The following is a 27877-nucleotide window of genomic DNA, read 5'->3' on the forward strand; positions in this document are numbered from 1 at the left end:
ATATCAAAATATTCTTTTTTAAGCAATGACCTCCATATAATATGTTGTAAGAATAAAAGCAAAGCCACAAATAAATATTAAATATTAATGTTAAAACTCTTGCAACCTGCAAAGAATCCCTGTATCAGCAAAATATGGTTAGGAAGTTGAAAGACTACTTTTCCTCCAGCAACAAGACTTTGGTATTACTATCAGCATACTATGATTACAAACTAGGAAGAACCTGACATTTGAGTGTTCATGTGTTAGTATCATTGACAGAAAATTATTGGAAATGTATACTAACCCATCTTGACATATTACAGGTTAAACTAGATCGACTCTGTACATACAAAACTATATTACAACTTTTATCTTGCAGCCCTCTAGAATCCAGTATACAACCAGTTATTCCGTGAAATACACGAGACTTGCTGTTGGCTGCAGTATTGCTCAGGCCTGAGGCTTCCACAAGACTTCGCGGGAAGATGCAAGACATTTTCACATTTAGTTTTGATGACAAAATTTTCCAAGTACTCCATCAGATAGCAGTATATAATCTCTGTGACCAGATGTGATCCCCTTCCTGGTAAAACTCGCAGCCGCGAATATATGTCCTCTGTATGGTAATAGTGGAAAGTCCTTGGAGCATCACAGATACTAGACTTTGTTGCAGCCAACATGATAATGAGAGGAACACGGTTAAAACAATTCAGGGAATGACCACATTATGAACCTTGCAAAACTATCAGTTTCCAGGAATTCTATATGAGCAGCTCTTCCAATAAAGGTATTCAAGTTCCTCCCTTGCAACGAAATATCGAAGTTAACATCACATCGCATGAATACTCGCTGCTCCGAGGATGGGGCTCGAATCTGATCCAAACAATTATTAAGCATCTCTAGAAATACTTTTCCCTTTTTTGAATAGTCTCCAGAAGATGCCTGACACATTTCCATTCTAGCAGAGTGATATGGAACGTAACCATCCTATGAACATGTAACCACATCAATGACAACAGAACTTGTAGATAAAGATGCTTAAAATAAAGAGACATGTCACAAGTAGATTTAAATCAGTACTATGACCACAGAGCGTTCCAATGGCTTGATCGTTTTCAGAAATATATTAGTTTTACTATAGGATATACTTTTCCTATTGTTCATGCGTTATATATAGTTAATGACCCACGAAAAGCCATGCGCTTATAATCGTAAATACTCCACACCAAAAACATCTGTTTATCGGCGTGTTACCTAATGAATCTAGGTGCATGTATATGTATAGATCCAAGTTTCTCTTGCAAATATGTTCTTTTTATACTCCTGGATAAAGCTCGAAATTAAATATTGGACAAATTTTAATAGAAATACTTGAGTTGAAATGCATTGGAGTAAGCATCTACAAGAACATAATTTATGACATCCAAATGAGAATAAACTATGTTTTACTCTCCAAACATCACACTCAAAACACTAATTTACTGTTATATTTTAATTTTAACTACTGCCTTGGTTAGTCTGGCGTAGACGATTACGGTGTGAAAACACAATCGACACATTCGAAGGACTTGGTACAACATAGCATTTAGGCGTGTGTTTCTTACCACAACAGCTTGAGCAGTTAAATCATGACAGATATATATATATATATATATATAGAGAGAGAGAGAGAGAGAGGAATATATATCGGAATCCTACACGACTGAGTCAATTATGCTGCAAGAATAAATAAATGTACATACAGTGGCACGTTAGGAAATACCTGTGGTGATGACATCAGTATTATGTTCTTGAAATTATCCAAGGTCTTTTGCTGAGAAACAAAAAAGGTGTATTAAAATATATAGAAAGGATATTTCCACTAGTATATCAATTTGCAGTGGTCGAATCTAATACAACAGTAACCTTTGATAGTTTGTAAAAGAAGGTATTACGCAGATCCACATCATCACTAAATGTGAGCTGATGAATGACCTGAGTTCCTTTCAGTTTCTTCAGAAGCCAAAGCCCAGAATTAAACAAAGAGTTCGAACTATATAGATAACCTAGATGCGGACCAGATATAGAAACATATGTGTACAAGTATCTTAAATATGGCTCCATGATATCTTCTGCAAAATCGAAGCACAATATAAGCACTGGGTCACATTTGAAATAATGCTGAAGCTATAAAAACATACCTGCCAGAGCGGTTCTTAAAATGACATTTCCAATAGAATGCCCAACAAAGCTGAGCTTTATACTATTTAACACTCCAGATCGAGAGGCTTTATCCATTTTCTTTTTCACAAATGAAACTACTTCTTGAGCCAGTCTTCGTCCCATTTCTCTAAAGTCTCCTGATGTTTTCTCTTCATTTGCTTCTGACATAAGAAACTCTATTTTTGGATCCATTAAAAGCCACTGATTTCGGACAAGCCTTAGGTCCAGATGATGTCCCTACTTAAGAGTCATTATATTATTCTTCAGCCATTAGATATCATAACCATGGTGCATATAGAAAATGCAAAGTATAGACCTGAATAAAATCGTGATAACTAAACACAACACTAATGCAGAACCACCGTGGTAATCCATTATTCACTTCATATTTTGCTTATATCTACCAACCAGGGATCTGTTCCTGTAGGCCATAGGTGACCAATATCACATTATATAAGAGACAACTTCCCTCGGTCTATATAAATCATAAACCGTTGAAGATCTTTATAGCCCTTTTGAAAGCTTTCGGATGGAACTTGAGTGAACAATTACTTTCAATATTGATCATATTTAATCATGTAAGTAGTTGTAATAGTTACCAACAATAAGTGTTTACTTTAAATATGTTTTTCATTAAAAACTTAACAAGCGCAGTTCATATACAAATATATGAATTCCTCAATTTATGTACGCACAAACATTTAAAATAATTTTGAATAGTTGCACAGATACGAAAGATATATTTAATCAGGATTTGATCAAGCAAATGCGGCGGCTAAAACTACAGTAATTAGTTTCAACTTTCAAGAATGTGGGATACTTAAGAATATATTTTAATCAATAAATATAGCATAATCAAAAACAATATTTGTAGGAATCCTTCGGATGTCATTCATATTGAAGAATCATCATCCACACAACTAAGGAGACAAGATATCTCTAGAATAATTGCTACAAAATATTCGATTTGGTATTCAAAGGTTTGAGAGTTCACTTCAAGAGATAGTATGCATCAGCAGTGACAATCTTCAGGCATCTTACAGAAGCCATCCATATATATGATTGAAGAACTTAGTATCTTTTATACAATTAATTGTTGGGTTAAACCTAATATGATATGGGCCTTGGAGGATTTAAAAAAGTATGGTCTGAAACAATTCTGTGTATCAAGATTCTTATTTGGATGGCACGCCTTGCTCACACAGTGGAATAATTAGGGAGCAGAAATGGCAAGACTTGTATAACAAGTATGGTACTTGGTAGTTAAGTTTGGGATGACTATAGATAGATAGTCATAATATGTTTGAAAGGTATGCTTAAGCATCCTTGATTGGTTGATTGTATTATTCATAATAATAGCTTTGATTAATAATAAGTGTGGATGTCGTTTTCAAGTTATATAATTTTGTTCATGCTTGAATTAGTTGGTTATTATCGCGTATATTATTCCTAACATCTATAGCATATATTGTTTGAATCAAACAGCTCATTTCTTCTTCAGTACAAATTATAGTGCTCGACCAAATTTATCAGGTAAAATTTCACAAAGCCACAATCTTTGGGGCCTAGCAAGAAAGTAGCAGATCCTAATTTTTAAAGAGGAAGGAGACATGCATAACTTTAAGATGAAACTAAGCATCAAGCTGTGTTATATTCAAATAGATGTGTCTTAACTTTCATATGAAACTAAGCATCACTGCAGAGATCCAATCAGTAAAGAAGAAATCAACAGATCAAATATGCAACTATCTATTAGAAATATGGTGTTGGAGAGAGGATCAAACCTGAAAACCATGGACAAAGATAGCAATCTTCAAATTGCGGCTACTCTTGTGGGCTGTACCAGATAACTTCTTAACAGACTTGGAACCAGTTTCAGACTGCATGCCAAATGTATGCTTCTGATCAAGGTAGCTGAAGTACGAATCTCCACTCGCAGTACGCCTTGGTGCATTTGCAACTCGTTCTACAATTATAATTGGAACTCTTGATGGATCTCCAAATATATGCATGTCTTGAATGGACCGGTTATTGATCTGTAATAGCAATTAATTTATTTGGCATATTATAATATTATAATATAATAGAATGTTGATAACGAGTTAGATAGTATCTCCCTCATCCCGCTTAACGGAGGTCAAGGGTTCGAATCTTGTTAAAGACAAGATGGGTGTGTGAGTGTCTTTAATCATCCAAAAAAAATAAAAATTCAAAATAACGAGACCTGTAATGGCATAAGCTTACCCTCATCTGAGCAATACTACGCCGATGAAGCTCTGCACGGGTAGCTGCAGCCTGGGCTGGCTGCATATTTAGAGGGAATTGTTTAAAATTATGAGATCAAGAAAAACATGCTGCACACTTAAACAGGCAGACTATAAACATGCTATTGACTACATACTGAGAATAGTGCACCATAGTCAAATATCTAGAGAGTAAGCAATTACATCTTCATTTAGCTTTCGTAGAGCAAGCGCTTTCCTTCGAAGAGCTTGTTGTGAAGCGCCATCAATGTCACTGCTTATATACTGGTTAGGCATCTCTACTTTAGAGTATACCATCCATATTGACCATTCAGCTTTTCTATCACTAGCCCATGTGTCACGGAGAATTTCCAGAATTTTTATTTTGTTAGCCCTGTAATGTACAAGGATATTTAGTTAAAGTATTGGTGAAGGAGATCAAAATTATATGAAATGGGCTTGCTGACCCTGAGGTCACACTCAGGCAATTACCTAACGTTAAACGATAATAGGAAGAAATTGTAGGGCTATTTTTGTGAATACAGGGGATTGGGTTTGATTAGTACAAAACGGCCATTCATATTTTGTACTGAAATGCTTATACCCTCACGCTACCTACCTGAGGTCAACCTCAGGCCCATTTTTCTCAAATTATAAAGATTATAATGATATACTCCCGGTGGCTTAATGGATGAGTGCCTTGAAAATTATGAATAATATAAATTAATAGCGTCTATGGGATAGAGGAATTCAACCCACTAAATTGGAAATCTGTGAAAATAGGTTGAAACACCTCATTCCTATCATAGCTCACAAAGTCTGTTGGAGACAACAGGATGTATGTTGAATTGTTAATATTCATGTGATGTTAGTAGTTAGAGCTGTAAGTCTTCCCGAGGAAGATATGCAGTAATTTTGTCAGTGCAAGTCAGGAACAAGGTCCTAAGAATGTGTTTCTGTATACTTTTGGTATTTTTAAGTATTTGAGGGGAATAAACAGTAAGATAAGAAGAGAAACAGCAAGAACGAGCAGATATATAGAGAGATTCTGAGAGAATCAGAGAGAAACAGAGTTTAGAGAGAGAGAGTGGGTTTAGGAACCCTAGAGAGAGAAAGACAGAATTAGTTATAGGACAGAAAGATAACTGATGGAAATTATTCCATTTCATATATTTAACATAATGAGAAATACAACCGCTAGATCTTTTTATATAGTATCACAGAATAGTAGCTGCTTCTAGTAAAGGACACAAATGCCCATGCCCTGTAAAACTTACTACTACTGCTTATTAACAACTACACTACTATTAGTAAGTATTACTACTGGGGTAGACCGTTCCTGAGAGTGTAGCTTTCTCTTTCTTTGATACTAACGAGATTGAAGCCTTTGCCGTCATGTTTTCCTATATATAGTTTTTCTAAGCATTCTGGAAATTCTATTTGAATTACTCTCTAAATCTCAATATACATTATAGGTGAACCTCTAAATGCATTAGTCAGAAAGAAAGATTTTGTAATATCAATGAAGTAAAAGGAAAGGAGACAAGCATACGGAGGAAGAAAAAGTAATGAAAGATATGTGTGAACACTGAACAGGAGATCTTCCAGCGTAGTTCGTGTGGTTGCAAGGATTCCTGCTACAATAAACATTCGACATTTGGTTGAAGTTGACTTGACCCAACTCTAAACCCTAGGTCAATATGTAATTGTATTACTGCTTGCTGCAGACATACTAAGAATATGGAATCTTGATAACTACTCTTGCATAAACCCACAGATTACAAGATTATAGACCTTTCGTACTTAAAACTCAAAACGACATTCAAGCAATACTATGTATTCAGATTATTTCTAACATTGTAAATTATTGGTTGACAAAATTTTTTATATAATACAGAATTAAGCTTAGCCCCCTTTTAATTTTTAAAATTTTGTTGCTTTAGCTCTAGGTGCTTGTGTAATTATCATCTATTCAGTATTTTTGTCTAGCTTGATGCTTGCCTACATTATTAGAAAATTCACACAATACTGGTAGAATTAAGCCAATACTTAAACAACAAAACTTTACAAAATCATTTCGGAAAGTCAACCACTGAAACATGCATACACTATCAAAAACAAACCTGTGGAATTGTAGAAACACGTTCCATAGATACAACAACTGGTCCCCGAGAGAATGGAAAGCAGCGAATAGTTCATCCCTGGATAATGACTGAATAAAGTCACTCCGGAAATCAATATTGCCATTGTCTTTCTGTTAGTGGAAAAAGATAAGCACGGTGTAAAAAAACAGTACTAGACATCTTTAAAACTTAACAAGAAAATATCATTTCTCAGGCCTCAGACTTGGTCAGACCTCAACAAGGTTTAGTGATATACTTGACGCTAGTTTGCGGACTTCAGCATCTGAAGTTCCCAAGCCCACCTTTGGAGGCAAATTTTTCTCATTAAATTTGGATGTCAGGTTGGTAAAATTAATTGTTTTACTTATTCCCTTGCTGAGTTTATGCAGATCTTCGAGAAACAGATCACGAGCACCAAATAAAGCTTTAACAAGCACAACCTACATTTATTAACCATTGTCAGTATACTAATTTTATACACGCGCGCGCACAGATGGATGAAAGAACTAGTCCTACGTTAATGGACAAAACTAAATATACACAGGACCACTTGATGCAGGAAAAGATTCGAAAACAAGGAATCCATGAAACAAAACAATGTAGGGGAAGGTGTTGGCTACAGAAATTATAACCCTATGACCAGGAGTGAGTAGATAAACTGAACCCAAACATTAAACAAACATGACCATTGAAACAAACCGGGTGTAACCAAACTGATGAAATAAACAAACCAGATAGCCGAAATAAACAGTTTGGTTTTAGTTTGAAGTAAAAACCACACCGAAATTCACCAAACTGCTATATATAATTTAAATATATATTATCCTAATTTCATATATATTCTTGGTTAGAACAAATATTATCTATATTATCAATTTTAAATTAGGACAGAAAAGAATCTGCATTGTAGGTACCTTTTTAATATTTTTTTTAATCTGTTTAGCTTTATTGTACTAGTACACTGGCACGGATAAAAGATGATACAATTTTAAACTCCCAGTTCACTCTATAGGTATTTCATACAAGTCCGTGTTAGCATTGAGATTTGAATATATGTCACAATCTAACTTATGGAAAAAGGGTACTTCTGCATGATTTTCCAGGCACCTTTTTAAAATTTAAAAGTGTAAAAGAATTATAAATTTATAAAATAATAATCATATAATCAGGAATAATATTAGAAAATAGTATAAGAACCGAAATTGATAATTCGTTTTAAATAGTTCGACAACAGTTAACACTAATTTACCGAACTAAAACTAACGGGTTAGTTACGGTTAATATTGGGAACCGAACCATGCACACCCCTCTATGGGTCTTAATTGGTGCATGAGACGATTTGAAAAAATGATACAGGATAAGGGAAAAGGGGTGTACTCACATATCCCGCTCCTCTGAGCAGGGTGTGAGGAGGGCTAGGCTGTTTCAAGAAACTAACCCCTGACATGTTGGAGATGAGAGTTGAACACCTAAACCACAGGGCCCATGCGACAATTGTATGAATTTGAAACACTGATATATGTGATCAAAGATAACATTAAAATATGAACTTGAGTGGGTTGACCGAAAAAATCCAATACCCATGGGTTTCCCAAAGGGATAAAAATGTGAAAGGGATAGTAACTGTAAATTGTAACCCAAGGAGACTCAACAGTGCAATATTATTCAAATAATTAAGTCTATGATATCATAATATGTGGGGATTAAACTTTACATGGGGGATAAAACCCTGATAAAGTAACCTAAAGGACCAAGGCCCAAAACAGTTGGGCTTATTATAAATTTATAACTAACTTACTTATTTAATGAAATCTTAGCCCCGCATGTAAAACATATAGACAAATACTTTAGTTCTTCTTTACACAAAATACATTTGAACTAATTAATAAGATGCTAAAGTACTCCCTCATGTTCGCTTCCATTCCTCATCATTGAACAAAAAATAGTAGAAGTGAATCGCTTAAATATTGATATCAAATTATCATAACAAAAGCCATGACATACTTAAGATATTAAAAAAGACTAATTTACTAAAACATCCCAAGTCGATATAACATAAAATCCCTTGCAACACCTAAAACATACCAATTTAAGATTGTGGAAGCTTTGCGACATCAAATATTTTTTATAGATTGTTTCTTTTGATCTTCTCTTTTGTTCATCACCCTACTCTAATTTTAATGAAACTCGACCTCAAATACTGTACTGCTTGAAGACCAGAACCATATTTTAGTGCCCCTGCCCCGAGGCGCAATGCAACATAAAGTCATACAATGGCATGGAGCCATGGACAACTTGTAAACTTAGGAAGTCATAGTCAACAACTGCGAGTAATGACCATGTAACCAATCGAAGTAGCAATTAATTTCCACACGACAGTAAGTTATATGGTTTCACATGATAACCGACACAACTTGAAAGTACATAGACTAAAAAACATCTATAACATGTAAACCATACGGTGAGATAGAGGTACTAACAAAGGAACTACAGGAAAATACTCTAGATTCCACAACGAATATCTAAAGCTCGTGGAATGGTAAAAGTGGAACATATTACAATTCAAATTTCCAAATTTATTAAGACTGTATTATCAGATACATGTCTGTCACCTGAAGGCTCAGAACATTCTTACACATGCAAAAGACCTTTTTCGCTACACTAATACACTTGTAACCGGCATTTTAATAATCACTATGCATATCTAGGCTGGGTAAGCTACCTTTAGCTAAAGGTAAATTACTTAATCAGAGATTTATGAGATGTACATCAATATTATTATATAATTAGAGATATAAAAAAAAATGGCCTATGTACATCATCATAGTATTTTAAGAACTTGAGGCTAGCTAGGGTTTTAAGATTTAAAACTTCACAAAAGCTTGTGCTTTGAATATCAATTATATACAAATTCCGTCTGTAATAAGATCAAATAGATATAAGATTTAGAGCAGAAACCCGTTATTAAGTTTAATCATAATTGGCAACCAAAGAATTTAGGTATATCACTAGAAAGCAAAGAAATACAAAGGACTACAGTGAGCAGAAGTTGAGGTCAAGTAGCATGAAGATAGGTAGATACATACTTGCTTTAATCTATCATAATTGCCACCTGCACCACCATTATCAGCCCAAAAAACACTGCAAATGATTAATTTGTTGGAGATTAGTACTAAAAAGGAATCCTTTCCTTTAAACTCATGGATATCACAGCTCTTAGAGGTTAGAGCATTATAAGTACATTTCTCCTCCCCAAAAAGAACCATGCACCATAAAGATGTGGAAGGAGTTACTAGTTTTGCACAAACCAAAATATGACAATAAAATTCAAAATTTAGCTAAGAATAGGTCTGTCTTAATATCACAAGGAACATAATAGGTCTGTCTTAATATCACAAGGAACATAATAGGTGACAAACCTTGGTGGCTTTGTAGAGGAGTTATGAACACCACCCTTCAATAAGGTAATGTGCAGACTTATGTCAACAAGCACAGAATGGAAGGAATCAAAATGAACAGGGCAATACGAATGCAGTCCCAGAAGAGCTTTAGGTGGGATACGAAATTCATGAACTGCAGCAGGTACATCCAGAGAAGCCTGCAAAGTAGAACTGCAAATGGTGCATTACAATGAAAGCAATCATATAAATATTGTAACAGGACATATAGGTCGAACAGCAGCTACATCCTTAGACCTGTTAAACAGCAAATGCAAATATTATGCAAAGGATGCCTATATATATTAAACTAACCGGTTTCCCAGAACAGCTGCGTACATCAGCTCAAATTTCAGTATGACCGCAGTTGTGGATACACCCTGATTACGAATCTGCCATCAGTTGTCAAAATACGATCATATAATGTGAGAGAGATTCAGGCATGTCATTCTTTTGAAAGCTGGTCATGCAAAGACTTATGAAACATTACTATCTGAAAGATGAAATTTAGACATACAAGCATCTTACTTAAAGTACAGTTGGGCAATATACTGGAAATTTTAAACAACAGTTTTTTGTGTGAATTAATCTTAGCACATCTATCTCTATCACCCCTTGTTCATAATCTAATATTTATGAACGCTTAACTCTAAAACTGCAGCTATCTTCTGCAGAAATATTCAAAGAACTAGCAGTATATCCATAAGAACTCAGACTAGTCTGATATGTTTTAACACTTATTGATCCGCAAATCTGAGCAAATTGGTAATAGGCTTTTCAGATTTATTGAGGAGTCTTAATTTATAGTAGTTTGGTCCACAAAATCAGTAAACAGACAAATCCCATATATCATTAAGGTCTAGTGATCTGATATCTCACGAAAAGATCTAAGGGGTTGGGGATATATTGAAGGGACTTTAGGAGAATATTGTATCACACAGTCCTTGTACAGTAACATTATTCCACGTATGTTATTTATTTAGCAATGACATGAATATTGTGACAGGAGAATATGAAGTACATCTCAAGATGAAAGAACTTAAACATTAAGTTCTGCAGTTCTATAGGCATGATTTGTTTGGGGGCTTCCATGACTGGCTGCAGATATATATTGCTGCAGAAAATCAGTATGCATTCCTTATTTATAACGTAAATATAAAATGACGGCTTTTGATTAATGAAACATTAAATCACACATGAAGACCAAGAGTGGAAATTATAGTGCTAACTACTCCGAGCTGGAGTTGTAAAAATCTTTTTCTTAGCCAATAACCAAGTGTGCATAACCCATAGACATTCACTTTCAAAAATCGCAAGAGAAATTGGGTGAAAGATACCTTAGAGATATCATGGGGTAAGTTAAAAGAGACCATGAGTGAAAGAAGAACGTCCTGCCTGGCATATCTAATTCGAAAAGGCTGAGATGAAAAACTGTGATCTGTATCATCTATCTTCCATACTCCATATACATCATCAGATCCCAAGTCCGGAGCTGCAAGGTAGAATAATCTATTTAGTATACATGAATTTTTATCTTGTGGAAAGAAAATTACTATTCTATTAACAAAAACAAGCTATGGGATAAAAGCAAAGAGAGCATAACAGCAAACTCGCCCATCCTTCCAAAAATAAAAAACCTTGTAATATTAATTAAATACAATACCAATCAGTCATATAATATTTTTGAAACTCGAGCATAACAAACAACCAGCGCTTTTATTGCATAGCATCCGCTAAGAATTCCCAACCAGAAAGAGTTTTAGATATGCGTCTATATGTAGAAGAGCAAAATCCAAATTGTCAACAGAACTGTTCCACCCCTTTCCAATGAAGGTTCACTTGAAAAAGATAGGAGTGTAAAAACGAAACTTGAAAAGTAAACATGTATATTTAACGACGGCCCTAGATGTAACTCCACCATCATTTTCTTCAACTTCTCTAACAACTGCCTCTTTTCCTCATCCATCTTCATACCGCACCCCCCGCACCCCCCAAAATAAAAAATGAAAATAAAAAATATATGCCATTTGTCTCGCCCATCATCTGGTGCTGCATTAGGACCCCCTTCGATATCACTGTTGGAGTTTTCTGTTTTGCTTTGTAACGGCATCTTTCAGGCTCGTGTTCTGGCTATTGTATATCCCTTTTGTACCTTAGACCAAGTCCTGCACCCTCCTGCTCCAAGGGGATTTATATTACGATGTTGGCCCCATCCTAATTTCAGAGTACCATAGGAGAGGGGACCCCAATCTAGTCTTACTTGGTAACTTGTTCCTGGGTGGCTGATTGTACGTGTTCTTTTATTTGTGTTCTTACGGTAAGGTCACTCACAGGAGTATTAAATACAACAAGAAATTACTAAGGTTCGAACCGCAGAGCTTTTAACTAAGGTTAAGGAATATCCACTATGCTAAGTCTTGTTGATCGATTTCTATTCTTTGTGAATGGAAATTTTTTTGGCTAAGAATGGTCAGGAAAGGTAATTGCTGGACTTTAGAATGTTAAGCGCACTGCAGCCTTTCTGTATCGTAGGCCTTAGTCCATTAAATTCATTGACCCTAAATGATGAGACTTATTAACTGTGTCTGGAAGCTTGAGGTGGGTAGAGTTGCATTACTTGAGCAACTAATTCTAAGGATACAGTAATAGTGATGCTTGTTGAGCAAGAGTGATTCACCCGATTACACTGAAGTGTTTACTGAACCTGAAATTAGGAAGGGGATGTGTGGTCTCTCCACAAAGGGGTGATCCTTAAGGACACTTCTAAACCACTTGATTGTGGGCAATATTCTACAGAAATGACTGGTACATGTTTGCTCCAGTACTGTACTTACACCATTCTTATAGTAGCAGCGGGACTTGCCCTTGGAGCATGTGCTCAACAGCCACCTTGAAACTTGTAACCATTTGACTAAACTTTACTTATACTATATTACTGCCACCCGTATATATTATATTTTTAATATTTTCCACCACTACTATTAATATATTATTACTCCCTCCGTCCCACCCATTTCTTTACACTTTCCTTTTTGGGATGTCCCACCCAATTCTTTACATTTCAAAACTTACCAAAAATAGTCAATGGGTCCCACCACTTCTCCACTTTTCTTTCCTTTTCACACTACTTTTACTCCACTATCTTCTTTTTATACATTAAAAATCAATGGGTCCCACCACTTTACCCACTTTTTTTCCTCTTTTCCATTACTTTATAGATATTTCTTAACCTCCGTGCCCAACCCATTCGATAAGAAATGGGCGGGACGGAGGGAGTACTAGTTTCTACTACTATAGCCACGACCAATATCTGGGTTGAAGGAAAACAAATTAACTAATATGATGAACTTGCTGTTTATGCACTAGCTTATATAAGTAACTGATACAAGGGATGCAATATAGATAAAATCTGTGAAGCTGAAATTTAAATCATGCACACCCTTATAACAAAACTGACATTCTTACGCATTCAGAAATTATGGTATTGGACTGATAAACCGAATGCAATAAAGTAGAGATTACATTAAAACTTAAATACCTTCATACTGAACAACCCTTGATGGAAATCCTACAGAAGAGGAGTTGCCATCCTCCCATCTCATAGTAATCTTTAGCTGATACCATCTAAAACACAACCATTTTAACACGAATAAGGAACTATCACAATGAAATGAATATTCAAGGACGGTAGTCAATTTAAGAATGCTCAAATCTGTTTTAGTGGTGCAAGATGTATAGCCAAATATGACATTGTGGTCATAGCTTCATCGATGTTTGAGGGGTATGTTGTGGTAATCGGACTCGTGAGTACAATAAAGGATAATGCCAGCCTAAAAATGTTAACTTTATGCCGTTGTCATCAAGTTTTAAGCAATAATATCTGAGTGAGCAGTAATATACTTTCTGGGATGCTTATCAGTAAATTAATCAGTAAACAAATCATCATTTACCAAGTTAAAAGCTTTGATCTTTACACTTAATAATAATAATAAAAATGTTTAATTTCTTAAGCGAAACAAAATCTATAAACAGCAACAAGTAGTATAGTGAAACAACAACATATAAGAAAGAAAAAAAAGATGGAATAAGAAGATACCCTTGTTGAAAGAGATCAAGATTATGAAATCTATGAATGTAAATGGCGATCTCGTGCACGGCTTCAAACATTAGCCTTGAAAACCTTAATGGGTTTTGATGAATTCTTGTTGTTGTTGGGGTTTTGAGGTTGAGATTTGATTCTTGTTGTTACATATACAGAACATATGATGTATCGACACGAACTGGAAATTCAACATCGGACTAATTTGGAAACATGTGTATGTAATGTGTGTGTCACTCACTATTTCACTCTCTAAAATTGTTTATTGCAATCTCATTACAAAAACAATCAGCTGGGTTGGGTTGGGTTAATTTGTCTCGTTAACCCCGCGTAGGTTTCGGCCCTGGAGACTCACATTTGACTCGCTTTATTATCATTTCTGCCCAACTACATTAAATGTATGTTATAAATATGCTTAACATGATGTGAGATGTGACCTATATGGGATGGTAATTTCGGGTTTCGGGTCGGGTTCGGGTCGGGTCAAAAAATTTACTTAATCCGAACCCGAACCCGACCCGAAATTTTAATGGGTCTGAATACTCAACCCGAACCCGACCCGCACTATCCGTGAGTAACCCGAACCCGACCCGAAAATTAATATTTATTAATAAAAATATTATTTAAATAATAAATAAATAATATTTTAATCCATATATATTAATATTTATTAAATTAAATAATTTTATATTAAATTTAACTAATAAATTTTATAAAATAATATAAATATATATAATATTTATATTATATATTAATTTTTGAGTAATTTCGGGTCAATTTCGGGTAACCCGAATTCAACCCGAAAATAACCCGTTTTTTCTGGGTTGATTTTGGGTCAACCCGAATTCGACCCGAACCCGAAAAACTCCAACCTGAATTCGTATTTTGCGGGTCGAATTCGTGTCGGGTTGTCGGATCAGGTCCAATATTGCCACCCCTATACCTATATATATTTTATTAGGAAAAATAAATTCAAACATCTTGAAATATCGTCACATTTTTTTCGAAATCCTTGAACTATAAATGAAATTGGATAATTGATTGAACTTTCAAATTTTTTTTATCACAGTCCTTCCGTTAAATTTTAATAAACGCCCGTTAATTTTTGCTGATGTGACAAGTTAAAAAATAAATCAAAAATGTTTCTGTAACCAGCTTACCCAGACGACACATGTGAAATAGTAAATAGGGTTTCTCAGTAAACTAGGGTTCTTGATATAAGATTGGGGCTTTTATAATTGCGGTGTCAGATTGTTTAATTAGATCGGAAGTTGTTGTTAAATGGGTCAGGGAAAATATTGGAATTTGGAGGCTTTAATTAAGCCAAGGGGCTGCTCGAGTGCCGCCAAACGATGCTCGTGGCCGACCACTTACGGTGGCAATCGGAGAGGATTAAGAGCGGCTGGAGCGAATTGGTTTGTAGATAGGTTGTCGACTTGTCGTATTTTGGGTATGATAGTATGTATATGTATGTAGTCGGGTGAGTACGAAGGGAGGTGGCGTCGTTACCGCCACCGGTTGTGTCACGAAGGCAGACGACGAGGGAGGGACGAGAATAATAGGGGTTGGAGAGTGCTTGCATACATGAGCCTCTTATTTGAGTGTTGTGGGTGTTTTATGACAGACAGGGCAGAGAGAGAGAGAGAGAGAGAGAGAGAGAGAGAGAGAGAGAGAGAGAGAGAGAGAGAGAGAGAGAGAGAGAGAGAGAGAGAGAGAGAGAGAGAGAGAGAGAGAGAGAGAGAGAGAGAGAGAGAGAGAGAGAGAGAGAGAGAGAGAGAGAGAGAGAGAGAGAGAGAGAGAGAGAGAGAGAGAGAGAGAGAGAGAGAGAGAGAGAGAGAGAGAGAGAGAGAGAGAGAGAGAGAGAGAGAGAGAGAGAGAGAGAGAGAGAGAGAGAGAGAGAGAGAGAGAGAGAGAGAGAGAGAGAGAGAGAGAGAGAGAGAGAGAGAGAGAGAGAGAGAGAGGAGACTGGCAGAGCAGGTGGACAGCGGTGAAGAACCGCCCGAATTTTTCCACATCAGCAACATATAACGGACGTTAACAAAAATTTAACGGAAGGACTATGATAGGAAAAATTCAAAACTTCAAGTGCTTATCCATTTTTATTTATAGTTGAGGGACCTATAAAAAAAAGCGTCAATAGTTCAGGAACGTTGGAATTAATTTTTCCATTTTATTAATATGTTTCTTGTTACATTACCTATTTATCTGTCGAAACTCCCTCTGTTTTTTAATATATGATGTTTGACTTTTTGACACACACTTTTAAGTGCTTTGACCAGGTAGTTAAAAGTATTATTTCTGAAATTTTCTTTTTCTGAATAAAAATATATAATCAAAAATTTATTTCACAAAAAAAAATCAATTGAAAATAATAATTTTTACTATTCGATCAACCCACCTAAAGGTACGTGCCCAAGTCAAAAGCGTCATTTAAAAAAACAAAGGGAGTAGGTTACGTGGATAAAATCGGACTCATGCCCAATTACTTTTTTCATTACTTTTTGGCACCACATGTTCAATCAATTCATTTAACTACTCTACAATCACTCGACAGTGTCGAAAAAGCTTTTTGGTCTTGAATCTAGCACATGATAGTTTCGACACTCGACAGTGTGATGGGAATGGTATTTCGGGACTTGAACTATTTTGATAATATATCCTGATTCTATGTACATTAATGACATGTTATAATTCCTTTCAGCAACGTGTTTTTCGTCGTCACATCATCTACAAGATGTGAAAAATATCAATCCTGGTGTATCACAAGACTTATCGGTGTAATTTCAATTTCTGATTATGAATAATCAGAATAACGACACTAGAATCCACAAGCACTTAATACTGAATCAGTAGACAACCTCTGATCCCTGAAACAACTTGTACTTTATTCTTCACTGAGGCATGAACTGAATAATGAACTTCTATCAGTGATTCTGTGATTGCTTTAGTTTACCTAGATCGTCTAATTTGTATGTGCTCATTTGTCAATCTATCGATTTATGTATCATACTTAGTTATTGTTTCATGTCTTGTTATCATATTGAGTTATCATTATTACAATCTACGTTATATTATGATGTACAATAAAACTTAAACTATTATGAAAAATAACAACACAACCAAGATCCTGATTATCGTAGATGATTGTATTTTTTTTAGTGAAAATTCTGTAGCTCGCTTTGCAATGACAGAGGATGTTACGTTAAATAAAAATATACTTCAAACATGTTTCTGACTGCTAGTATGTCAAATCAAGATCATGAACTTGCTAGGATTTCCGTGTCAGATTCAAGGCGCATAATCATGATTTCAGAATATACGCTGAACACTACTCTACAATCATGAGGTAAGATTCACGTGCTAGATTCAAGACCGTATAATCAGGATTTCAAACAGACGTTGGACACTGCTCCACAACTCTTGATGGAGAATTTCGAGGATGCTCTTGATTAGGTTAAAATTTATAACTTTTAATGCAATTCTATACACTAAGGATGTCTTAGAACAACTATGGAAGACGTTTTACATCAGGCACTTAAATAATATAACATTTTGAACTCGATCTTTCATGTCTTCGCTCCTAAGATTAGAGAATTCTCATGTCTTCTTATCATCTTGTTTTTTAGAATAAAATCTATGAGCAAATAATATATATCGGTCATAAGAAACTGGAATCAAGAAGAATTTACCACAAAGAAGATGTTCAAACTATTTGCTTCAAAAATCAACTCCAAGATCACCCAATGTTGCTATCAAAGCAACTGGGAAGATTGTGCAATAATAATAATGAGCAGATAAGATTGTTATTTAATTGTATTGTGGTGTATTCCAAGTTCGGTATTGACTGCATTGAATTAGCTTGGTTCGTGTATAGTATTTTTTCAAAATCAAACTGTCCAAACAACGATTTAACGGCCATGAATCAATTTATTATAAAAATCGTGCCCAACAAACAGGTGTCAAAGACTGGGATTTAAGTTTTAACATATGATAGTGATTTGTGATGTACAAATAAGTTATTTGGATACTTGAAAACGGTGATGAAAAATGGGTAGACGGTGTGATCTGTTTTAATTTAATCTATTTTTTTTAACAAAATAACATTTTTAGACTTGAGGTGGATATATGATAAATGGAATGGTAAGCATTACTCATCTTAAAGTGTCCAAAAGAGCTTTTTTTTCTCGTAATGCGAGCTTTTTGTTTTTTGTTTCACCCTAGACTTACTTTTTGAACTCTTCCCATGTGAGCCATTTGTATGTCGATTAGACGAGGTTGGGAGGTTGCGTGAGCTAATCCGGCAGCGCTTTTGTGAGTTGTTTCGTGGGGAACCGCCACAAACCAAAAGGATACTACCAGACTATACTCGCAAAAGAAGGCGCGTGCAGGAGGCGCTCGAGAATCTTTCCATGAACACTTACGGCACAAACAGAGATCCCGAAGCCTACCGGGAGATGCTCGATCAGATCTCTAATGAGGATTCTGATAGGCTCATATACTGTAATCTGTTCTATTGGCTGAGCAAAAGAAAGCCCGTCTTTTAGCTTTTGCCTGTGAAGATTTGAAATCTGCTCTGTGGCAAGTTACTGGCAGTAGATTTTTCAATATAGTAGCAACAGATCGGTTATAAGAAAATATGATTGAGGATTTTATTTTGTGTTTTTAAAATTTTTATTTTGTATGTAATATATTAATATAATATTATATAATATAAAATATAAAATATAGTTAAGTATGGACCGGATCGGATCGTTAACAAATCGAATTCGAACATATCCAATTATTCATTCTTTATCGGACCACATTATTATTAGTCTATTAGATTTTTTTAATAAAGAACTCTATCTATTTATTTAAATATGGATCTGATCCATATACATGCCTACTGGATATCTGATCGGATATTGTTTGTATACTTAAATCGAAAAGCGAAATTAGCGTTGGGCAAAAAGCGTTGAGCACGCCGGCAATCAGCAATTCAGCATGGCTGTTAATTCTATTAATTGATAAGAGTAGTATTTTCCATCTATATCTATACATGATCCAAAACACAGTAGACTTGGAGTTAATATTTTTAAAAAAAAAGGGAAAAAGAGAGGAAACAAAAGAGCCAAGTACTAAAATGGTTGTAACAGTTGTGAGCAGAAGTCCCAGTACATTGATTTGTTCTAGGTTTCGTGGTCTTCACTTGCCAAGATCAATGTCCGCTTCTTGTTCGTCGTCTGTTAATTTCAATAACAAGAGCACTAAACTAAATGAGAAGAAGAAGAAGAAGCTTCCCATATTATTGTTCGATGTAATGGACACTATTGTTCGCGACCCCTTTTACCATCATGTCCCTTCCTTTTTCAGGTTCAGCTTCTTCCACTCCTCTGTTCATCATCATCATCATCATCATCTTTTATTACAATTATTAATATTCATATTATTAATGATATGTTGTTGTCCAGGATGTCTTTTGAGGAACTCATAAACACAAAACATCCAACTGCCTGGATTCAGTTTGAGAAGGGTCTAATTGATGAGGTCTTTTATACTTTCATGCTAATTCACGCAACTCGATTCTTCTCATATGTTGTTGTTGTTGTTGTTGTTGTTGTATATCTGTTGCTTTTCTGCTAAACAATAAACCTGTTTGCTTATTTTCTAACACACTATCATTTCTGCTTGCGTTTCTCCCTTGGTCTTGTTTATTATTTATGGGGTTTTTTCCCTTTCTTTTCAGATGGAACTTGCTAGAAATTTTTTTAGAGATGGCAGGCCTTTTGATCTTCAAGGTAAGGAAAAATGTTGTGAAAGCGTTATATTTATGATTAAGAAAATGGAAGAATATGTTGTTATAGCTTACCGATTTTGTTGCCAGGATACTTGTACTTTCGACTAGAATTTAATTCGGTCCATGTTAGATCATGAATATAATAATTTCAAACTAATTTAATTCACTACTTGGTTTGCTATTACATTATCATTAAAGAAGGTCACACATTGGTAATCTCAACTTTGTTGGTGTTTTGATTTACCAACGCAAACAATTTATATTTTCAAGCACAAAACAATCAGAAAGTTACAAGGCATGATTCACATGAATGATACACGCCATTTGGTCAAATTGAACTACGTTGAACCAATGAGGATACTATTCTAGGAAAATCCATGCAATATAGGGATTTCACCTGGAAAAAATTACACAGTCAATGCATTAAAAAAAAAAAGCTAAGAGGGAAAGAAAAGCTCGCACTTACAAAAGGTGGCGACATGTTGATAGGCTCAAACTTTGACGGGCCATAGACCCAAAACATGAAAACAACATAAATTGAAACATATATGATATGAGTACTTGAATTTTTAATCTGCCTTTTTTTTGTTACTGTTAATTGACACATGAAAAACTCTGCCATATTTTATCTTCATCTGACCTAGGTATTGCTAAAGCGATTAGCCGATCAGTCTTCTGACTAACTCAATCTATTCTGATCCTAATAAGTAAAATAGTCTGCTGTGTCTTGTATTAATAATGTTTTTATGTCAGACTTAGTAATTGACATAAGTAAACATTTAGGAACGAATACTCTAATGTTCTGGATATATGTATATTGATAAGCTGAATTGCTGAAATCTAGCATATATAGTGAGCTCTAGGTCTCTGTTCAATTGGTTACTCTAGTCAGTAGGCCTTTTATTGCTTGAGGTTCACTTTACAACATAATATCATTTAGCAAAAAGAAAGACATAATATCACTCAAAATACTCCTAAATGTGTTTCATTAGCTATGTAATGAGGGTTTTATGTGCACTATAAGAAAATAAGTCTGGGAAACACAAAGACGAAACCTAGCACATCACATTGAATTTTTTTGATCCGCTTCTCTGTAGCTACTAGAAGATAAATAAGTAAGTTTGACCCTCAGAGTGATAAGCAACAATGTTCTTAAGATATTAACTGCATGTCAGTGTCTATGTACTGCATGTCAGTGTCTATGTAATGCCTAATTAAGTGTATATGTCGTAGGAAGATAGACTCAGTATACTGGTTCTAATAAAATTAGTGTCGCAGTGACATCTCTCTCCCTGTTTTAATTGTTGGACCTCATTTTAAATAGCCCCTGTTCTGACATCATAGTTTGTAGGATAAGATTCATGATTATTTTTTAAAATGTTTATTTAACTTCATGGCATCTGCAATGACCTAAAGGGAATTTCCGCTGTGAGGTGTTTCTTCAGCTGGTTATGACTTCTACTTGTTCTTTCCGTCAATTGTTTCTTCAATATATCAATTAAAAACAGTATAAAGTGGGATCTTCAGGGGTCAAGTCATTTTGGATTTGGCCACCTTGTTTTTTGAAGTTCACTATGTGTGTTTATCATGCATAGTCTTTTATCCATGCTCGTATATTTTGATTTCCATGAGCAGAAACCAAACATTTCTGCTTATTGTTATGTATAGTTTATCCACTGCTACTTTGTACTTTATGGTAAACTTTTCTCTAATAAATCAAGAGTAAATGACAAAGTGGTGGCTGTAGTTTTCCAAATTTTACAAGATGGTGGCTGGACTTTAAAAATTACATAATGGTGGCCGGAGTTTACTTCCGCATTTTAATAAGGTGGCGGCCGTGAACCTCCGTTAGTTTTCCTCCGTTAACTCCGAAAAATAAAAGAGTAAACGACAAAGTGGTGGCTGCAGTTTTCTAAATTTTACAAAATGTTGGCTGGATTTCCACCATTTTGTCGTTTATTCTTTTATTTTTTGGAGTTAACGGAGCAAAATTAACAAAATTTCACGGCCGCCACCTTATTAAAAGGCGGAAGTAAACTTCGGCCACCATTATGTAATTTTTAAAGTCCAGCCACCATCTTGTAAAGTTTGGAAAACTATAACCACCACTTTGTCGTTCACTCATAAATCAATACAGAAAGTTAAAAGTTGGATCTTCAATGGATAAGTCATCTTATATGTAGGGACTTTCTTTCTTTGGTTACTTTAAGTGCAGTACCTGTGTGCATCATGCATGGTCTTCTACCGATGCTTGTACAGTTCGACTTCTTTGACTGTGAGCCGTTGCCTTTATTTGGTACACTTTGTAGTGGGCCATTGAAGGTTCTTGAAGATAGATATATAAAATAATACAGGATTAGTCTGAATTATTGATCTCTCTAGGAGGCTAACTTTTGTAATATGCATGCAACATTTCCCTTAGGCCTTAGCTGGTTTCCAAATCTTAGATATGAGAATCAATTAGATGTTTTCCACATGCTTTATATAGTGATGTGTCATTTCCCACCCCCTGTCATTTTGCTAAATCGTTTTGCCTCCTAAGACGTTGTCGCTATCCACCTGTTGTCATCATTGGAACTATTATCCTTGCAGGACTCAAAGATTGTATGCAAAAAGGGTATTCATACTTGGATGGCATCGAAGACTTACTAGGTTCCCTAAAGCAAAATGGCTACGAAATGCATGCTGCTACTAATTATCCAATCTGGTATGGTCTATCACTGTTAATCTCTTTCATTCATTTAAAATTCACCTTAATTCTAATTTTTTATATATTATGTTAAGGTACAAATTGATTGAGGACAAGTTGAAATTATCCGCGTACTTATCATGGACATTTTGTTCATGTTCAACTGGTATAGTTTTCAGTTTCAAATTTTATTTTTCTGGTTGCAATTTTTGTTTACACTTTATTCTTCTGTATGTAGGCATATATATAGATGAATGTAGGTGTCTGCAGGTGGTTATGCTAATGTGGATTTAGGGATGACAGTTTTACCCGACCCGATGGATACCCGATCCATTCCGACCCGATTGGGTCTACCCGAACCCGATTTTTTTGGATTTGGATCCGGATCTGGATCTTATTTTTGGACCCGAAAAAGTTTGGATCTGGATCTGGATCTCAGGTATTCCGAACCGAGACCCGACCCGAAACCCGATTTAAACCGGATCCAAACCCGAAACCCGATAAAAACCCGATACAAAGTATTATATATATATATATATATATATACATATATGTTAAATGTAAAGTATATATATTGAAATATTATGAATTATTAAGTATGAATATTAACATTTTACTTAATTTTATATTGCAATATAGAATTTATATTTATAACATCAATATTTTATTTTTCTCAATTATTGTGCATTAAAAAAATCTAAATACAATAAAAATAATAAAATATAAATGATAAGTTGAATGATTGTATACAATTGAGTTAACATGTTTCACGTGTTTATTGTAATAAATGAAGCCTGTAATTCCCTTTTTTATATTTCTAAAGTTAAAAAAAATAATCCATAATCACATTTTTTATAGATATATAATTTTAAATTTGTATTTAATTTTATTTTTTTAAATACCCGAATTGGACCCGAACCCGAACCGAAACCCGAAAAAACCCGACGGATCGGATCTGGATCTTCATTTTTTGGACCCGGACCCGACCCCGACCCGACCCGAAATATAATGGATCGGGTATGGATCTCAAGAAACCCGACCCGATCCGACCCGTTGCCATCCCTATGTGGATTCGATTAGTCATTGAATATATATCTCAACTTATCCCTATATTCTACGTAGAGAGATCCTTCTGTTCAAATATTTGCTCCACTAAACCTAGTTGTCTTAAGATTCGTATAAAATGGTATAATATCCTGATTTTGAAATATTAGATAAATTTTTCCTTCATCAAGCCGCTTCTCTTCAACTATCAACTCATTTCGTATGATTATCCGCAAAAAGTTAACTTTACTTGATGTTAATATGGATGGAGTTATTCTTTATAGGGTGTTGGTCCAGAACAATCGATTATTAGTAACATGTCCAGCGGGAAAAAAGCGCTGGGCGAGAAAAAGACCTAAAATGAGTTAGTTTTCTGCTGGATGACACTGTTGCACCCTGTATATTCATCAAAAACTTAAGGTTAAGCCATCTAGCAGAAGGAACCCGCTTATAGTATTCCCTGACATACGATTGTCAGGGACCCGGATCCTTCTTTATAATATTTCCTAGTTTCATAGTGTTATATAATATTTTTGTAAAGCATTATTTGGGTATTCCAATACACAATGGTTTCTATTCACTTGGATTTGAACTCTGTATTGGAAGAGCAATAAAGGAAAACGATACTTGTACTGTATCATAAGTAGTGTTTAATATATATCTTATAATCACAGATGTCAAAAGAGACAATTAGCTGCTCTTATTATGCATCCATATGCGGCATGCCGAGCTTGTGTCAGTGCTTGAAATGACCCTCTATGTGTGAATTCATTTTGGTAGTTTATTCATCATATCGGACAAGTAATTGGATTTAATGATAGAGCTTCACACATACCATGTCTCACATGGTTGAGTTCAGCATATGCAAGGTTTTAAAGTTCTTACAAACAAGTTGCTTCATGCCATCTTAATCTTAACAAGAATTATCAATCTTAGATCACAAGGATGCATATTAATATTCAAGTAGCTTCTTCATATTTGTTGGTGCAATTGTATGAGTGCTGTTTGGCAAAAATCATTGCAGGAAAAAGAAAACCAGATGTTGAATTTTATCTAGAAATTTTAAGTCACCTTGATATTGATGGAGAAAGCTGCATCTTCATCGATGACAGGTATTGTTATTTCAACCATTACAAGCTACCCATAGCTGCTATATCTGCTATATGTAACGGGGTAATCCCCTTCCACCACTTATTTCTTATGGTGGACTGTCGAATTTACACTGGTTTCTAGCTTCTTTCTCTATTCCCCTTTCCTCTCCTGAAATTTTATTTTCCTGTGAACTTTTATATGGTTGTATGCCCAAATAGCAGAGATGTGTACACTATTATGGTGTTTCTGTTATAGAATGAAAAATGTTTAAATCAAATGTATCTGGAATAAACTAGTGTATGTTTCAAAATCATTACCAGCAAACCACAAACGTATCCTTGTCGAATAGCTATGGGTAATGTGATTATTTTGAGAATCTAGATCGGTAATTCTCTGTTTCTCTTACTTCCATTGTCGAATGCATGCAAAAGTAGATCTATGTTTTTGATTCTTTAATCTACTTCGTTCCCTCAAGTAATGACCAATATTGCTATAGTGGGGCCTGACACCTGACTTGTGCACATGCAGAGAGAGAATTTATCATAATTGTTTAAAGTGTATATTCTTCAATCAGTCTCCTAAACTTTCATATTTTCAATTTTACACTGAGATGTTCTTATTATTATATGCTGACAGATATTATGGTGAACTCTGACAGGATTCAAAACGTTGATGCTGCAACAAAGGCTGGCTTAGTTGGTCTGCACTTTAAAAATGCAAATCTATTGCGTCAGGATCTTTCTATTCTAGGCATCTCAGTAAATGAAAATTCCAAGCAGAAAGACCTTGGGGAGCTTCGACAATAACACTTCCTTGATTTCTGTAATCTTCTATCACAATTTTATCATGTTTTAATATATGATTTTCGTTATAAGATGACGCTATCAGTAAATTTGAGTTGTATTTGTAACCACCCAAAAACCGAGTCGTAGTATCTCGCACATGATTCTTTTTTTTTTGGGGGGGGTTGGGTTGCCAGGGATCATCATACATGTGTTCAGGACTGTCCTTTTACTGCTAATGGAGTTTTAGATGCTTGCATGAAAGTTACAATTAACTTGATAATTGGCAAATATATAGGCAAAAGTAGTAAATGCAATTCTATTGTAATGGGTGGGTGAACTTCACATTTAAGGTATTACTAAAACTTGTTTCTCATTCTAGGTATGATATGCGCAACACTAAATTTCTCGCGTGGTCTGATTGGTAAAGCTTAATATTGGGGAGTATACTATAGTAAGTCGTGTCTTGTTTTTTGAATATGTTTGGATTCTTGGTTTATATGAAGCACAAGCAAGTGAGTTTCAGTTTTCATAAATTTCTGTACATCAGGAGTTTAGGTATTAAGTTTTTTCTGGTTTTTGTAAGACTAGGATCATCAATATCTGTAAAGTCTTTATATATACTAGAGATAATTATCAAATTTATGGAATCTTGAGTTTTTACTCATAGAGTATATCCAATTCCTCGTGAGAGAGTATATATCACTGTGCAGAGCTGAAAGCCGTTTCTTCTATTGTGTCAGTGTCAGCCTTCTTTTGTACCCCAGCTGCTCCCTTGTGGTGCATCAAAATACCATCTTGAGGGCGAGAAGAGTAAATTATAGTTGTCACTTAATTAACTTATATGATGTTAATCTTTTATGTACTGATCACAGGTGTATTAGTGCAATCTGACTGACAGACTGTGATCCCAAGGTGATTTTGAAGGTTGGGATTGTGGTACCGTTGAACGCACGAGTGAGCTTCCAGTACAGATATCTAAAGTTGGTTCATGTTTATCATCATTACACAAAGATGCTCTATTAGTCTATACATTTATTACAATAATTCTTCCACCATTGAAGTAAAGAAAATGAATTGTTGGGTCAGGTGTTTTAATCTGTAATATTCCAGAAAAGAAAAATCTACTGTTATAATATCAAGTCCCAAATGTTTATATAATAAAATTATTATTTCTTTCATTAGATTGCTACCAGGCTTTTCAATCATTTTTGGATCCGTGCTAAGTGAATTATTGATCGTATTAGAAATGTTCAATCAGAAAAATTCAATCAATAAGATGCATGCGGATATGTGTTTTTTTTCATCTGGTTCAGTTATATTGACAAAAACAAGATGTATACACTCACGAAATGCGGAGAATATGTATATTACTTTTGCAGAGAAAGAAAGCCTCATAGTTTGTTATATACAATGAGTAACTAACCAAATTTCTGTTACACTATCATTGTGGTGTAAAGCCGTCAATGATCAAATTCAACTATATTCATAAAAGACTAACAACCCTTTATCCTTCACCACACACTTTCAAATTGGGCCAGAGAAAAAACAGCTCCAAGCTTGGACAAGAGATAATAGGACTGTTGATGAGGCTGGCAGCTGCGCCAGACTTAAGTTTGTACTCCCTCCATCCCCCTGAGTTGTATACATTGGGGGAAGAGATAGGACTGTTGATGAGGCTGGCAGCTGCGCCAGACTTAAGTTTGTACTCCCTCCATCCCCCTGAGTTGTATACATTGGGGGACGGGGACGCGGCACGGACTTTAATGCTCCTATAAAATGTAGTTGTGTCATTTATTTTTAAAATTTTCTTTTTTTGAATTAAAGTTTGGATGTTATATTTTTATTTAGAAAAAGAAAATCTCAAAAATAAGTTACAGAACTATGTTTTATACGAGCATTGAAATGCGTGTCGAGCAGTTGAAAAGAAATGTATACAATTAAATGGGACAGAGGGAGTATGTAATATCTAGTTCCCCCTCTTTTTTCATTTTTTAAACCAACTAGAGTCAATTTTAATGTTTTTTCATTTTCTAAACGAACTAGAGTCGATCCTAATTGATCTTAAGATTTGTTACAGAATGAATGCATTTATTTTCTAAATGATTCATATAATCATGTTCTGCCACAAAACGGATGCGTTTATTTTTTAAATGATTCTTATTGTCAAGTATGCTCATTCCAAATTTCATTCCAATCAAATAATTCGCGGTTGCCAATATATCTCTGATTAATATTTCGTCGTCAACCAATTTTTTCTGATTCACATTTTTGTTAATTCCGTTTTTAACATCTTTGCGTAGTTAGATAGTAAAGTTAAAATTAGTAAATTTTAATTTTTTATAACCCAAATTTTAGTTGAAAAGCACTATTTGAAAATAATAGTCTTTATGTCAAAAAGAAGAAGA

At 34.9% G+C, this 27877-nt stretch overlaps 2 protein-coding genes across 3 annotated transcripts; one reads left to right on the plus strand and one right to left on the minus strand.

Annotated features, from left to right (window-relative positions):
- Nucleotides 1-59: 59 nt before the first annotated feature.
- On the minus strand, nt 60-14461 carry LOC108209796 (uncharacterized). Of its 2 annotated transcripts, none has more exons than XM_017380912.2 (15): nt 14084-14461; nt 13526-13611; nt 11325-11479; nt 10303-10379; nt 9970-10161; nt 9637-9691; nt 6784-6990; nt 6551-6681; nt 4632-4821; nt 4429-4488; nt 3969-4220; nt 2163-2421; nt 1888-2093; nt 1745-1795; nt 60-969 (listed from the first exon to the last, which is right to left on the minus strand). In XM_017380912.2, exons 1-15 carry the CDS (start codon nt 14152-14154, stop codon nt 682-684), a joined length of 2280 nt encoding a protein of 759 aa, XP_017236401.1. In that variant the 5' UTR covers nt 14155-14461; the 3' UTR covers nt 60-681. The 2 variants fall into 2 exon arrangements, with proteins under 2 accessions (XP_017236401.1, XP_017236402.1); XM_017380913.2 differs by having other exon boundaries at nt 532-969; nt 10303-10367; nt 14084-14292.
- Nucleotides 14462-18993: 4532 nt separating this feature from the next.
- Nucleotides 18994-26650, plus strand: LOC108206337 (flavin mononucleotide hydrolase 1, chloroplatic). The gene is given in 8 exon segments (XM_017376601.2): nt 18994-19438; nt 19537-19612; nt 19812-19863; nt 22455-22571; nt 22574-22717; nt 24620-24707; nt 25346-25509; nt 26345-26650. Coding segments are annotated over 7 exon segments (939 nt in total). The 5' UTR covers nt 18994-19124; the 3' UTR covers nt 25494-25509; nt 26345-26650.
- Nucleotides 26651-27877: the final 1227 nt, after the last annotated feature.

The sequence above is a fragment of the Daucus carota genome, chromosome 2 (assembly GCF_001625215.2).
Source record: "Daucus carota subsp. sativus chromosome 2, DH1 v3.0, whole genome shotgun sequence".
NCBI classification, from domain to species: domain Eukaryota; kingdom Viridiplantae; phylum Streptophyta; class Magnoliopsida; order Apiales; family Apiaceae; genus Daucus; species Daucus carota.

Excerpts from the sequence above, each read along its gene's own strand:
- LOC108209796 (XM_017380912.2), bottom strand. The coding sequence starts at position 14,154 with ATGTTTGAAGCCGTGCACGAGATCGCCATTTACATTCATAGATTTCAT. Across the intron at positions 6,991-9,636 it reads ATTATGATAGATTAAAGCAA|GTTGTGCTTGTTAAAGCTTT; the intron begins GTATGTATCTAC and ends TAATAAATGTAG. Across the intron at positions 4,822-6,550 it reads GTGTTTCTACAATTCCACAG|GGCTAACAAAATAAAAATTC; the intron begins GTTTGTTTTTGA and ends TGTACATTACAG.